Here is a 14,067-nt window from a genome sequence, read left to right as displayed (position 1 = left end):
GTCAATTACTCATATATATATATATATATATATATATATATATATATATATATATATATATATATATATATATATATATATATATATGGGTTATTAGACAAACCCCCTCATTACACTCACTCAATTACAATGAGTTCAAAAAAATTCTTATTTTTAAGTTAAATTTAAAGTATTTTTAATTAATAAAAATTAATATAGTTTTACAATTATACCCTTCTTCATATTTGACATAATTCCATCATTTAATATGAATTTATAAAAGTTCAATTATTTACCTAAATTCCCAAACTCTATTCTCTCAGTCTATTGTTTATTTTATTTTCTCTTTTTTTCTCCATGCCGCCGCTGTTTCTCTCTTTTCTTTTCATTCGCCATTTTCATAGGAAGACTTCGTGGGTTATCGGATTTAGGAGTTCGATGCTTCTGATGGATCTAGAGCTTCAAACAGGCAGCTTCTCCATGTGCTTCTTGCTTCCATGGACGACGATATCTTTTCAAATTCGCAATAGACCGGGGACAACCGAGATCCACATCTTCGTCCGAAATCCGATCTGACATCTATTCCTCTTCCCTATCAATTGTTGATGTTTATTTTTGTATCTCATCTCATCTGTATGAGAGATGAACTCTTCTATCGAGTAAGAATTGAGTTTGAGAATACATATTTTTCCAACCCTGGTTCATGTTTCGACAAGTATGGGGGGAACTACTTTATATGTACACAGTGGCGTATCCAGTGTAGTCCTAGGGTGTGCAACTGCACACCCTTGATTTTGAAAAAAAAATATTCCCTATATATTCATATATTATATAACTGTAAATGTAAAACTTGCTGATAAGATTTTGTAGCTGAACTGGTAGAGTACTCCCTACAAATTCAAAGAGGTGCAGAGTTCAAGACTTTGATGAGCCATCTATTTTGTATTTCAAAGTTTTTTTTTTTTTAATATTTCTATTACATATAATATTTCGAAAAATCAAAATCTCCTAATAAAACATATATTATATATTTTGCTATTTGCAACTTTAATTTCCATTCCTTTAATATTTTATATAATCTAAATTATTCCAAAATCTTAATTTTATATATATATATATATATATATATATGCTTGTTTTTTTTTTTGTTTTTTTTTTTGTTTTTTTTTTGTTTTTTTCTAATACATATAATATTTCAATTGTTTTCAATTTTTTTTGAATATGTGGGTATTTTAGAATATTTCAAAAAATCAAAATCTCCTAATAAAACATATATTTTGCTATTTGAAACTTTAATTTATTTACCATTCCTTTAATATTTTATATAATCTAAATTATTCCAAAATTCTTAATTTGATATATATATATATATATATATATATATATGCATTATTACAATTATTTTCTAAATTTACAACTACGTGGGTATTTTTTTTTTAATTTTAAAAATTCAAAATCTGCTAATGAAATACACATTTTGTCACTTGCAACTTTAATATGCTTACCACTCCTTAAATATTTTCACCAATTTTATGTCTAAATATTTCCTAAATTAGCCCAAAATTTGTAAAATAATCCCTTTAAATTTGAAAATATTACATATTTTTATTATTTAATGTGTATAGTATTAAAAAAAAATCGGGGGCGCTGCCCCCGAACCCCCGTAAACTTTTACCTTTTTTACTATATTTAATTCCGAACACCCTTGGCAAAAATCCTGTATTCGCCACTGTATGTACATGACCCACCTCAATGTAAGAGTGATTTTTGCATGTAGAGTGATTTTTTAACGCATAGTGGTTTTCATTAATTTCATAGCCGTTTTCGTTAATGATAAGTTTTTAGTGAATTTTTGTAATGAAATTTGTTAATTACATAGTGATTTTCGTTAATTACAGATTGGTTTTTATTAATTATAGAGTGTTTTTTGTTAATTTGATAAGTTCTTAGTGATTTTTTGTAATGGAATTTGCTAATTCCACAGTGATTTTTTGTTAATTTATAGAGTGGTTTTCATTAATTTGTGGTTTTTGTTGATTACATAGAAATTTTCGATACATTTATAATGGATTTTCGTAACGGAATGCTATAATCACATAGTGATTTTTGGCAAGTTTGTGTTAAAAACAATTTATTTATTTTTTAATTTAAATTTGAAAAATAGAAGTATAAAAAATAAAAATTAAAAATTAAAAAAAATGAAAATTAGACTTTTTTAAAAACAAAATCAAAATTTTCTTATGAAGAAATCGAAAATAAGAAAAGAAATAAAAATGAGATTTTTAGAATTGATTTGGGAGCATTATTTTGGGCATAAATCTGTAGCGTGATTTGTGGGTATAATTTTTGGAGAATATTTGGTTTTAGATTATGTGTATAATTTTTTTTAATTTGAATAATAATACTAATTAATAATTAGTGGGGCATATATTGTTTTTCAGGCCCATTGGATTTATGTCAAATAACATTTACAAATAAAGGATTTATCATGAACATGAAGTAAATTTTTGAATGGAGGGTGTTTGGCATATATACATATATATATATATATATATATATATATATATATATATATATATATATATATATATATATATATATATATATATATATATATATATATATATATATATATATATATATATATATATATATATATATGGGCTATTAGTGAGAACTCCCTTTAGCATTATTTTAATGAGCATGGATCTTGCTCCTTTTCCTTTATTAGTGAGAGACCCATCTTTTTTTTATTCTCAAATTTACCATTGCTCTATTTACTACCTATTATACCATACTTTGATGCATTTTTTATTTTTATATTTTAATTTTAATTTTCGTTTTTTTTATTTATTTCTTATTTAAAAAAAATATTTTTAATAACTTTTTATTATATTTTTAAAAAATATTTTTTGTCTTCAGTTAAAACAACTATATTTCAATAAAACAACTATTATTTAAACAACTACGGTTAAAAACAACTATATTAAACAATTGTTATTAAAACAATTATGATTAAAACAACTATATATCTCCAACAACTCTCATTTGTCAAAATCAACTATTTGTTAAATTAACTATTTATTAATATCAACTAAAAGGTAGTAAAAACAACTATATTGTTGTACGTACGAAAACAACTTTATTACTGTACGAAAACAACTATATATCTGTAAATATCATCAACACAATTTCAACAAAAACAAACATTCATTATACTATTGATTGAACACAAAATTAGCCTTCAATATAAGAATTTAACCAAAATCTCCAACTAAGAAAATTGAAATTCGAGAATTGGGTTTAAAAAAAATCAGAGAAGAAGAACTACAACAATCAAATAATGTTGGCGGTGGTCTCTATTGAAATTTCAGACGCAATATCAACCCTAGCGCCGTTGTGTAGTCTCGTCATTTTCTCTACCGAAAACCCTAACACCGTCCTTGACGAGAGAATTCCATGGGTGGAGACCGCCTTCTTTTTGCGGCGGTGGAGGTAGGAACGCCGATGGGAGAGAGTAGACGACGGCGGAGACAATTGATCTACTGTCGATGAAGTCGTATTGCCTCTCTAGATCATCGAGAATTGTAGCGGCGGCGGGATCGCAGATTCAGAGTCGGAGACGAGCAGTGACGATAGAGAGGGATCTACAACCAGATTTGTCGCAAGGTTCCGATGTTGTAGTGGCGACGGCGCTGTGAAATTGGAGATGGTGGGGGCGGTGGCGACGTCGGCTGAGGCGAATTTGTGGAAGATGTATATCTGTGTGAAGAGAGAGAAAAAGGAGGCTAAGAGAGAGTGAAAAGAGAAATAAAATAATAGGTTGAAACCTAGAAATAATTAGGTTAATTTGAATAGATGTGGGGTAATATGGGGCATAACAATTAATAATTTAATAAAATATTAGATTTAATTATGATATGTGGAGTTATCACTAATAAAGTAAAAGGAAGTGAATCCCCTCTAATATATCCTAATGTATTGAGAGTTTTTTACTAATAATCCCATATATATATATATATATATATATATATATATATATATATATATATATATAAATGGTGCATCTGATCACATGTTATAGGATCTATAAACCGCAATTTAATATTAACTATCAACTAATTATCAATCATATGTTCCAGTTCAACGGTTTGACATCCGTACTTATAAATCCATTACACTCAATATTTGGCCATGTTACCTCATGTGCATACCCACATGGACACTACAATATTAAATTCAATTATTATTTTTTCTTCCAAAAGTTTATAAAATTGATAAAATTATGTGCAAGAGAAATCAATTGCGCTTCCCGTAGATTAAGATATTAATTGTACCAGGCCCAGACCTAGTATCTTAACGAGCAGTTGAGTCACCATAATTTATATTTTTCTATATCAAAACCTATCGAACCAGGGAATGGGTGTTCTGGAAACGAGAATTTGCAAGATATCAAATATTGAGTAAGTAGATAAATGATTTAAAAATAAAACATACATCTAAAAGAAAATAAACTAACAACCAAAGTAGACCAACATTTTTATAATACTTAAAAGGGGTCAATTTTTCAGCATCATCTCTTTTTCCCATCTATCAAAAGATTGCACCATGGTATGCAAATCTGGCAAATTGAAATACTTTACTAAATATTTGAATATCATAGTAATATAATTTTGGTACTAAAGATTGTGATAATTTTTTTCTACTTTTAAAAGGGGCAAACGATTATCCCACCACCAACAAATAGGTCAGGAAATGTTATACAGATTTACCCATATTTAAGGAGAAAATTGATTAATATACCCTTAAAAATATTTCGTATAGCTAAGTGTCAGTCCGAATATTTGAATTTGCTAAAAGTTTTTTGTGGCAGCTTAGTTGGACAACATATACTGAAAATAGAACTTATTTGGAGAGTTCACACAGAAAATATATAATTTATACTGAAAATTAACAGCTTAGTTAAAGAATTTGGACTCAAAATAGACATCTCAGATAAAAACAACATTTTTCCAATGAAGTTGTGGCGGAAATTAGACGTCCGACAACATGGGACTAACAGGGAGAGGCGAAATAGTGGAAGAAATATCATTTTTTTTTTCAGTATAAAATTACCATTTCATCTCTAAGCAATCTAAGTTGCGCGAATGATTTTAGCAAACTCCGAAAATATAGTTCTGATTTAAAAGCATATTAGTACTCCCTCCGTTCCATAATATCAGCACTTTGGAGAATTTTTTTTTTATTTCATATTATCTGTCACTTTAAATTTCCAACACTTCATTAATTATTTAATTTCCAGTTTATACCATTATCAATATTTGCCAACACTCTTTCTTTAACTAATTTCTCTCTCTTATTAATTATAAGGTAAGGTTATTTTAGTCTAAAATCATATAATTTTCCTAAAATCAAGACACATTTAATGAAATTCTTAATATTTGTGCAAAGCTAAAAAACAACAATTAAATTGAAACGGAGGGAGTATTCAAATGTGTTTAGCAAATTGCCGGCAAATTTAATGCTTATATTAATAATGTTGATGAAAAAAAGGTTGCTAATGGATTACGATTCCACTATTCATGATTAGGAAGCCAAAGAAATAAGGTCATAAGTAACATGCCCAAAAAGTAATTAAAAAAAGAAGAAGGGCCAAGAAATGCAATAATAGCAAATCAAAGCACAACAAACGCGGCGTCGTTTCCGCATCACATTTATGGACTTTGCTTCTTGATTTAATTTTTGCCCTAAATCAACGCCTCAAACAATGCTCTCTCCCTCTAATCTTCTCCCCAAAAATAATTTCCCTATAAATATTCACACTTCCATTATTCATTAATTCATATACCATTCATAAATATTTCAATCTAGAGAGAGAAGATTTCTAGAGAGAGAGAGAGAGATGGCGGCACGTTCATACACCTCTACTAGTAGTCTTTTGCTGGTTTTCGCTATTGTTATCATGGTTACTTTATCTAATGTGGCTGAGGTAATTTATTTTGGGGAAAAAAGTTAATTTTAATTAATTTCTACTGCAGTAAATCAATAATTGTTTTCTTCTTCTATTCTCCATTGTTACATTGTTATTTGTTCTAACTTATGGTGTCTCCATTTTCACAGGGATACAATCGCCTTCGTCCTCAAGGTACGGTTACATTAACATAATAGTATTTTAATTGCAATTTTGTAAACACTACACTACCCTTATATGCAACTGACAATGTATTCTTTGACGTAAAAAGACTCAAATACCCTTTAAGTTAAAAACATTATTAATATATTTAACTTCCTTTTTACTAGTCTTTTTTGCTGATGGTGGAGATAATTTATTTTTTTCTAATGTATTTATATTCTGTATTTGTATTTTTTTTAAATAAATATTATTAAAAATATAAGGGTAATTTTGTTTTTTCATCCAAGTGACAACAAAATTTGATACAAGGGTTGCGTACAAATAAAACACAATATATGAGGTTATGTGCTAAATTTTTTTACAACGAGGGGTTTTTTGCAATTTCGAAATAACACATGGGGGTCTGTGCTAATTGCTCGTAAATAACTGATGATACACACGTTGAGAAACACTGGATCGGAAGTAAGAATGAAAACATAAATATTAATTTGAATTTATATATATATATATGTAAACAGACTGCAAGCCACGGTGTACGTACAGGTGTTCTGCCACGTCACACAAGAAGCCGTGTATGCTGTACTGCTTGAAATGCTGCGCCAAGTGTCTATGCGTGCCACCTGGCACATATGGCAACAAACAAACATGCCCTTGCTACAACGTTTGGAAGACCAAAGAAGGCCGCCCCAAGTGCCCTTGAAATGCAATTGCATTATAGTTATTTTCTTCATTCATATTTACGACAATATTTAATTATTGTTTTTCTTATGAAAAAAAAATGTAGGAGGAGAACAGAAATTAATGTAGTAATCTTGTTTGTGGATTGGCTTGTAATATTTTCTTCCTTTCATAATAAATGTAAACCATGTGATGCAACTTGTAGTTCAATCTTTTGAACAAGTTTAAAATGATAATATTTCAAGAGGCAAATCACGGCCGATGTATGCTTAAATTATAAAAAAGAAAAAAAAAAATCCTTATGCATTGTCTTACACGTCTGGTGTCAGTATAATCTACTGAATGAAGGGTTTTTTTTTCATAAAACAGTATATAATTAAGGGAATGATTGTAATTATCAAAACATGAGAGATTTTTTCGAAATTTAGACTTATCTCAGGAGAGTGGCCATAATTTTGCCTTACTTTAATTGTATCCTCTATATTAAATAACTTTTTGCTCTAAAATAGTTAGAACGAAGTATTAGATTCTCCTGGCGGCACTTTCTATGTTGAACTCGTGGTATATAATAAATTTAACATAATTGATGATGCTATAAATAGATCACCTTAAGTAGTTGAGATAGAGGGAGCTGGGAGAGCAAAGTGGATCACTGCTCACGTGCTAAATGACTCTGAGATACCTGCGAACATAGAACACGTGAATTAGGCCGGGGGTTGATCCGGCAGAAACCCCTCCGACGCTCAAGTCAGACGTGCGGATTGTAAAAATAGTTGAGAGAATATGAATTGTCGTATTATTCAGATAATATGACGTACCTTTAATAAATGAATTATATCGTTATTTATACATAAGTTGAGATTGTTGTGCCCAAACCTTATTTGAAGGTGACTGGGTCTCGATGATAATGGTTTTTAATATTGGGCTCGTGGCCCAGTAGGTAAATAAATTGTAAGTCCATTAGGTTGGTTCAATTGGACATATTATTAATTTATATTTCTCGTGTGATTAGCAAACCGTTGCACTAGAATGGAATAATTCAGTTATTGGTTCACTCTTCAAAAACATAAAGAAAAGTTGTGGTTTTATTTGGGGAAATTAGATGTTACACTTAGTTATTTATACTGGATGATGTGACCCGTAGATCTATATATAATAATCACACACACCCATATACATATATGCTTAGTGGATAGTTATTTAATCAAATTTATGACCTAAATTGATTCAGTGTAAATAATCATATATATCATGATCTAACTCCCCTTTCACTCGTCGGGTAAAAAAAAAAAAAAATTAAGAGTTATAAAATAGTGTTAAATAGTCAACATTCATGAGTTGGTCTTCCACTCAAATCATTGAATATATCTTAAATTTCAAAAAATCTCTATGGAATATTAAACTATGTTACTCCATTTATTTTATAATAACTATCACTTTCAAAAAATATTTTTGTTTTACATTGTTAGGTCTTTAAAATTTTCAATACTGTATTAGATTTATATTTTTCTACTTTAACCTAATTAATTCAACTCTAATCATAATTTTCTTATAAATTATTCAATAATGAAGGTTATTTTAGCTTTTTTATGCGATTTATCAAAATCAAACAATATTTATTGATTTTTTTTTTTAATGCAAAAGTGAAAAGAAGCAATTATTTATTACTACTTCAAAAATGTCTCTCTACCTAAAAACTTCAATGTGATAACAATAAATGGACTTTTAATCCATAAACATTGATAAGAGAAATCGAACCCGAAGCATTAAACATTGCCCTCTCTTTACTCCACCGATTAAATCACTCTTACTGAATGGATTATTAATATTGAATTACAAAACACAAGGATTTACTCATATGTTTTTAGATACGAACGAGCAATATAAAAAACACCGAAGATCAAACAAACTAAAATATAGTATTCGTCGAAAAAAACCTTAACAATGTCCGAACAAGTAGTTCTCGTCTTTGTTTTATTTCATAGACGTCGATGATTACTTGATACAAAAGCAAGAGTAGAACAAACATTTGTATCACATTAGATAGAGAATACAAAGATGGATTAGTTAATTAGAGAATAGAACCTAAAAATGGGGTTCCAAATCCTATCTACATAACCAAACTATATATCGATTCAATTCCTATTCGGTCCCACTATCTTCTTCGTCGTCGTCGTCTTCGTTTACTTCTGGTCGTACGGTTTGATTCATCATGAACCGCCAGCTGTCACCTTCCTCGATCTCCCATTGTTTCTTTAATTCATTGATCGTTTTAGCCGCTGCTTCCGCTATTGCAGGGTTGCTATCTTCAGCCAGTCTCTGCCAAAGCATATATTTTTAAACTTTAAATTTTGTTTAATTGCGAAAACATCGATTTCTTACATTATTATTTAAAGGGTAAATTACAACCACCCCTGAGGAATGGTCAAATTACGAAAACCCCCGTCATGTTTGGGTAATTACAACCACCCCCTCAGCTATAAATCTTCTTACACGTTCACCCTTGCGGTTTCAAATTTAGTAGAATCTTCGAGATTATATGGAATATTATCACTTTTGTACCCGTTTTATCCCATTCGAACTCCACATTTTGAAGCAAGATGATCATAATGTGTTTTTTGGCTTGTATATATATCATATTGTGGTGCATCAGAAACTGTATTTTTACACAAAACGAGTACAAATTAGAGCACATTCCACGAAATTTAAATGATTATGTTGAATTTGACAGCATAAGGGTGGAATTGTAAGAAAAAATCATAGTTGAGGGGTAGATGTAATTATCCAAACAAGAGCGGCTTTTTCGTAAATTGACCATACCTCAGGGGTGGTTGTAATTTACCCTTATTTAAAAAAAAAATTGTTATTTTTATTAGCATAAATCCACTTATGTTATAGTTTTTTAGGCAGTTCCCCACAAACAATGAGCTACAAGAGGTACCGTATATGCCTTTGATTACCGATAATCGGGGGGTTTTATGCTAATTAAATGAATTTTAAGGATTGTTCGACAATTATAGTAAATACAGGGGGTGCCGAATAAATAAATAAATAAATAAACGGGGGGCTAAAAAGTTGTGTACCTGTAGAGCTCCCATGCCGGCATTTCCAAGAGTCCACATTGATGGAGCAGTTGATAACGCGTTAGCTAGTGCTCTCCTGCTCATTAATCGTACAAAAAAAATCGGAAAATTAATAAATAAATATCTCGTCAACCAAACGAGGCCTTAAATCGATCGAACCAAAAAAGTAGAATATACCTGGTGCTGACATCAGGAGAACTAGAACACTCTGCCAATAGAGATACACTACTTTTACCATCCATTGCGTCGAGATCGATAAGAGCTGACACGACCAACTCAAGCTGCACGAGTAAAATAAAATAAAATAAAATAAAAATATTAAAATAAACACAAAATCAAAATTGTGTGATACGTAGTCGTAATTAATAATTAAGATATGTATTCATTTGATTCATACCTCTTCCGGATCGGTGTAGTCGATTCCATCAGCTTCCGAAAGCGCAGAAGCTATGCTCAAATAAGCATCCTACATTTTTTATTAAAAAAAATGGTTCGAAATTATTATTTTTTTTCTCACTTTTATTACAATCTAAGGCAAATTACGACCGACCCCCCTGGGATAAGGTCAAATTACGAAGAAAAAAAAAAACTAATGTTTGAGTAATTACAACCACCCCCTCAACTATGTATTGTCTTGCAAAAAAAACCCCTCCTTTGTAAATTTGACTTTGTAAGGGTGGATGTGTAAAGATGAGGGTATTTTCGTAATTTGACCTTACCTCAGGGGCATTGCCGTAATTTGCCCTACAATCTATCTAAATATATACAAATGCATCCAAAACAAACCTGAATTGCATTAATACGATCGGTAGATACCTCTCCGTGAATAAAATCAAGAGTTTTTCCGTTCTTTTCAAGTGTTATATGCCTCGATGCCTCGCTCGTGTTTGTAGAATCTTTTTTCCTGTGCAGAAATTAAAAAAAGAAACATTAATAATAATAATTAACTTGATTTTTAGGAAATAGTCGTTAAATAGTCGAGTGGCTAAAAAACATACAATTTGTCCATTTTCGTCACCATCATATCATGAAGGTTTTTGACAAGCTGCAATATTCCGACAAACGGAAATTCTTAAATCATTATCGAAAATAAATGAAAACAGAATTATTCGTAACCAAAGAAATGACGGTTGGATAAAGAAAATTACCTCCAATGCCATCACAGAATCTTCCATTGCGCGTTGTTTGGCAGCAAAGTCAGCTCGCTTCAAATCAGCCTAAACAAGAACGAATTAATTTAGTTCTCGTGGAATTAAATTAGTGCACGTTTATCTTAAAGTGTTCGATTTCTCAAATGCAGTAGTGGTACAAAACCGACTCTTCTGAAACTCAAAGGACTTCAAGGGGTGTGAACGAGCCGAGCTCGAGCTCGGTTAGGTTTTTTTTTTTTTTATTATTATTATTTATTTTTTATTAAAATCATTTAATTTTTTATTAAAAATTATTTATAGTAAAATGAAAAAAAATATAAAATAAATAGTGAACTGTAGTTATATTTTTTTTAATTGGGCTGTTGCGAGGTGTTGAACAACTAAAATTGGGCTCGAGCTCGAGCTCGTCCGAAGCTCGAACTCGTGAGCTCGAGTTCGAGCCTTTGTCAAGCCGGCTCGTCGAGTTCGCGAGCCGGCTCGGCTCGTTTACCACCCTAGGCTTCATAATTGACGGCAAAAATGCTATTATGTCTCAAATTCTTTTTTATATCAAAAAACACACAAACACACACACGAGATAGCTTTGTAGCACCATCACTCACCTCTAACGCACCGTCACTCCAGTGTTTGTCAGCTGCACTTTTCAACTTCGATTCGGCAATATTTTTCAGAATCTAAAAAAAGAAAAAAATGATCAGTAACAGTAGGGAGCAATTTAATTTCGGTATTCCTTATCTTTAAAAAAAAAAAAAAAAAAAAAAAATCATCCCTTACCATAGCAACATGATGAAGCCTTTCAGCTCGTTTCTTTACATTGTAATCGATTTTTTCAGTATCTTCCCTTGCACGTGCTATTACCGAACAAAAACGACAGCAAGAAAACAATAAGCATCACTAAAATTTATTAATTCAGATTCGTTTGAATTTGTCGTCTACTGATATAATATATATATATATATATATATATATATATATATATATATATATATATATATATATATATATATATATATATATATATATATAGTGATAAAGAAGATTTTTACCATCGAGCTTGAGAAACGTTGTACCGAGAAACGCAACATCTTGTCGCGCACGGGCGTCCAGCATCATTAAGCCTCTGCTCAAGAAATGCAAAACCATTAACAACTAATTCTCAAATTTAATAGCATTATTCATTAGTATGAGCAATTAATTAAAATTTACAATTTTTACCGTGAGAGAAGTACAATGTCGTTTTTAGCCCTTTCGTTCACGAATTTCGCATCACTCGAAACAAATCTGCAAGCTTCAGCTAATCCACCTCGTTTAGAGCTGATGCAAATACGACGAAAGTATTACATTATCCAAATCAACTATCACATTCAAGAAATCGAAATCGGAAGTATTAGAACAAAAAATAATTTATTTATTTATTTTCACCTATGTCGCACACGCTCTTTAGTTTCCGTATTATTTTGTCTTTCTGTGGACTGACATTTCACCGAACACCTTCGAGGTGCAACGGGACTGTCTAATTTTCCACCCGAAATCCAAAACCCCTTTGTGGAAAACTTGAGTTTCGACATCGAGCAATGAGCAGGGGCTTTCTTGTAATTGTTAGCACAGTGGTGCGTAGAGTATAGCTTAGGGTGCTGCGGAGATTTCACCGATGAGTAAACGACTCCGTTTGCTTTCGCCATGAATGTGGCTCCGGCAAGAAGCTCCCCGTTGCAGTGTGGCTTTCCGTAAAAAGAGAGGAGAGACGATCAAACTGTTAGAGCGAACAGGCTAGGCTAGCATTTTGCCCGAAATCTGGACGCTGCGTGTCGAATAAACACAAGATTATCAAGATGAGATTTCAGGAGTATGCTTTCCACAAAACTGAAATGGATAACATTAGATGATGTTTATTACTAGGGTAAATTACCAGCCACCCCTGAGGTGAGGTCAAATTACAAAAAAAAAACTCATATTTGGGTAATTACAATCATCCCTGAACTATGAATCTTGAACCATGAATCTTCTTACGCATCCGTCCTTCCGGTGTCAAATTTAATGAAATCTTCTAGATTACGTGGAATATTCTTCAGTTTGTACATATTTTATCCCATCGGAGCTCCACATTTTGAAACAAGATGATTATAAGATGTGTCTATTGACTTGTAAATATCAGATTGTCGTGCATCAGAAACTAGATTATTGCACAAACCGAGTACAAACTAGAGAACATTTCACATAATCTAGAAGATTATATTGAATTTGATACCATAAAAATAGAAGTGTAAGACGATTCATAGATGAGGGATGGTTGTAATTACCCAAATAGAATGGATTTTTTTCGTAGTTTGACCTTAGCTCAGGGGTGACCCTAATTTACCCTTATTATTATTACATTTATTTCGTTGAAAAAAAAAAAAAAAAAAAAAAAAATCAACTAATATGTTAGTGAAGAAGTTCTGTAATCTGAATTTTGACAGATGAAAGTATAATCAATAGGGAATCATTAAAACCAGCAAGTATTTGCACTATGCTGTTTATACCAAGTCTTGATTCATGTACACCAAAACACACATACACACACACAGAGAACGAGCAATTTAAAGCAAGCAAATGATTAAAAATGATCATTATCAAGACATTTATTTATAATTTACAGTTAAAAAAAAAAACCGTTCAATTTGCGAATTGGAGAAAGAAAATATGAAAAATGAAGAAGCCCAGATTGAGGAACATGAGAGCTGAGAAGTAAGAGAACACTCACCTGGGTTAGGTCAAGAAAGAGGAGAGAGAGAGAGCTGAGAGAAAATAATATCAGAGAGGAGTGAGAGAGAGAGAGAGAATAAGAGGGGGGGCCATGAAAAGATTGAATTGATTGCAACCACAAACGGGGGTTGTGGCCCCTCAATTGCCAACACTACCCAACAAAGAATAACCAAGGGGAAATAAGGTTAGTTGCAATTTTGGCAGGTTTGCCATCACTATAGACGAAGGACCATCTACATTGGCTTTCATGTACTAGTGGCACATATTTCACCACATCTTCAATGTACCTCACCTATTC

At 31.2% G+C, this 14,067-nt stretch overlaps 2 protein-coding genes across 3 annotated transcripts; one reads left to right on the top strand and one right to left on the bottom strand.

Annotated features, from left to right (window-relative positions):
• The first annotated feature begins 5,804 nt into the window (after nt 1-5,804).
• Nucleotides 5,805-7,000, top strand: LOC105965024 (protein RSI-1). Its single transcript, XM_012989534.2, has 3 exons — nt 5,805-5,968; nt 6,100-6,124; nt 6,631-7,000. The coding sequence occupies exons 1-3, from the start codon at nt 5,882-5,884 to the stop codon at nt 6,810-6,812; spliced, it is 294 nt and encodes a 97-aa protein (XP_012844988.1). The 5' UTR covers nt 5,805-5,881; the 3' UTR covers nt 6,813-7,000.
• A 1,690-nt stretch (nt 7,001-8,690) lies between these two features.
• On the bottom strand, nt 8,691-14,067 carry LOC105965123 (senescence-associated family protein). 2 transcript variants are annotated; one of them, XM_012989642.2, is made up of 13 exons: nt 13,768-14,067; nt 12,447-12,825; nt 12,240-12,338; nt 12,071-12,144; nt 11,799-11,875; nt 11,627-11,698; nt 11,022-11,090; nt 10,872-10,918; nt 10,660-10,777; nt 10,271-10,339; nt 10,051-10,154; nt 9,874-9,949; nt 8,691-9,109 (listed from the first exon to the last, which is right to left on the bottom strand). In XM_012989642.2, exons 2-13 carry the CDS (start codon nt 12,704-12,706, stop codon nt 8,933-8,935), a joined length of 1,242 nt encoding a protein of 413 aa, XP_012845096.2. In that variant the 5' UTR covers nt 12,707-12,825; nt 13,768-14,067; the 3' UTR covers nt 8,691-8,932. The 2 variants fall into 2 exon arrangements, with proteins under 2 accessions (XP_012845096.2, XP_012845097.2); XM_012989643.2 differs by having other exon boundaries at nt 10,690-10,777; nt 13,768-13,971.

This window comes from Erythranthe guttata, chromosome 8 (genome assembly GCF_056151865.1).
Source record: "Erythranthe guttata isolate IM_541 chromosome 8, IM_541, whole genome shotgun sequence".
NCBI classification, from domain to species: Eukaryota; Viridiplantae; Streptophyta; class Magnoliopsida; order Lamiales; family Phrymaceae; genus Erythranthe; species Erythranthe guttata.
The sequence above is the reverse complement of the archived record's forward strand: the minus strand, read 5'-3'. Positions and strand labels throughout refer to the sequence as shown.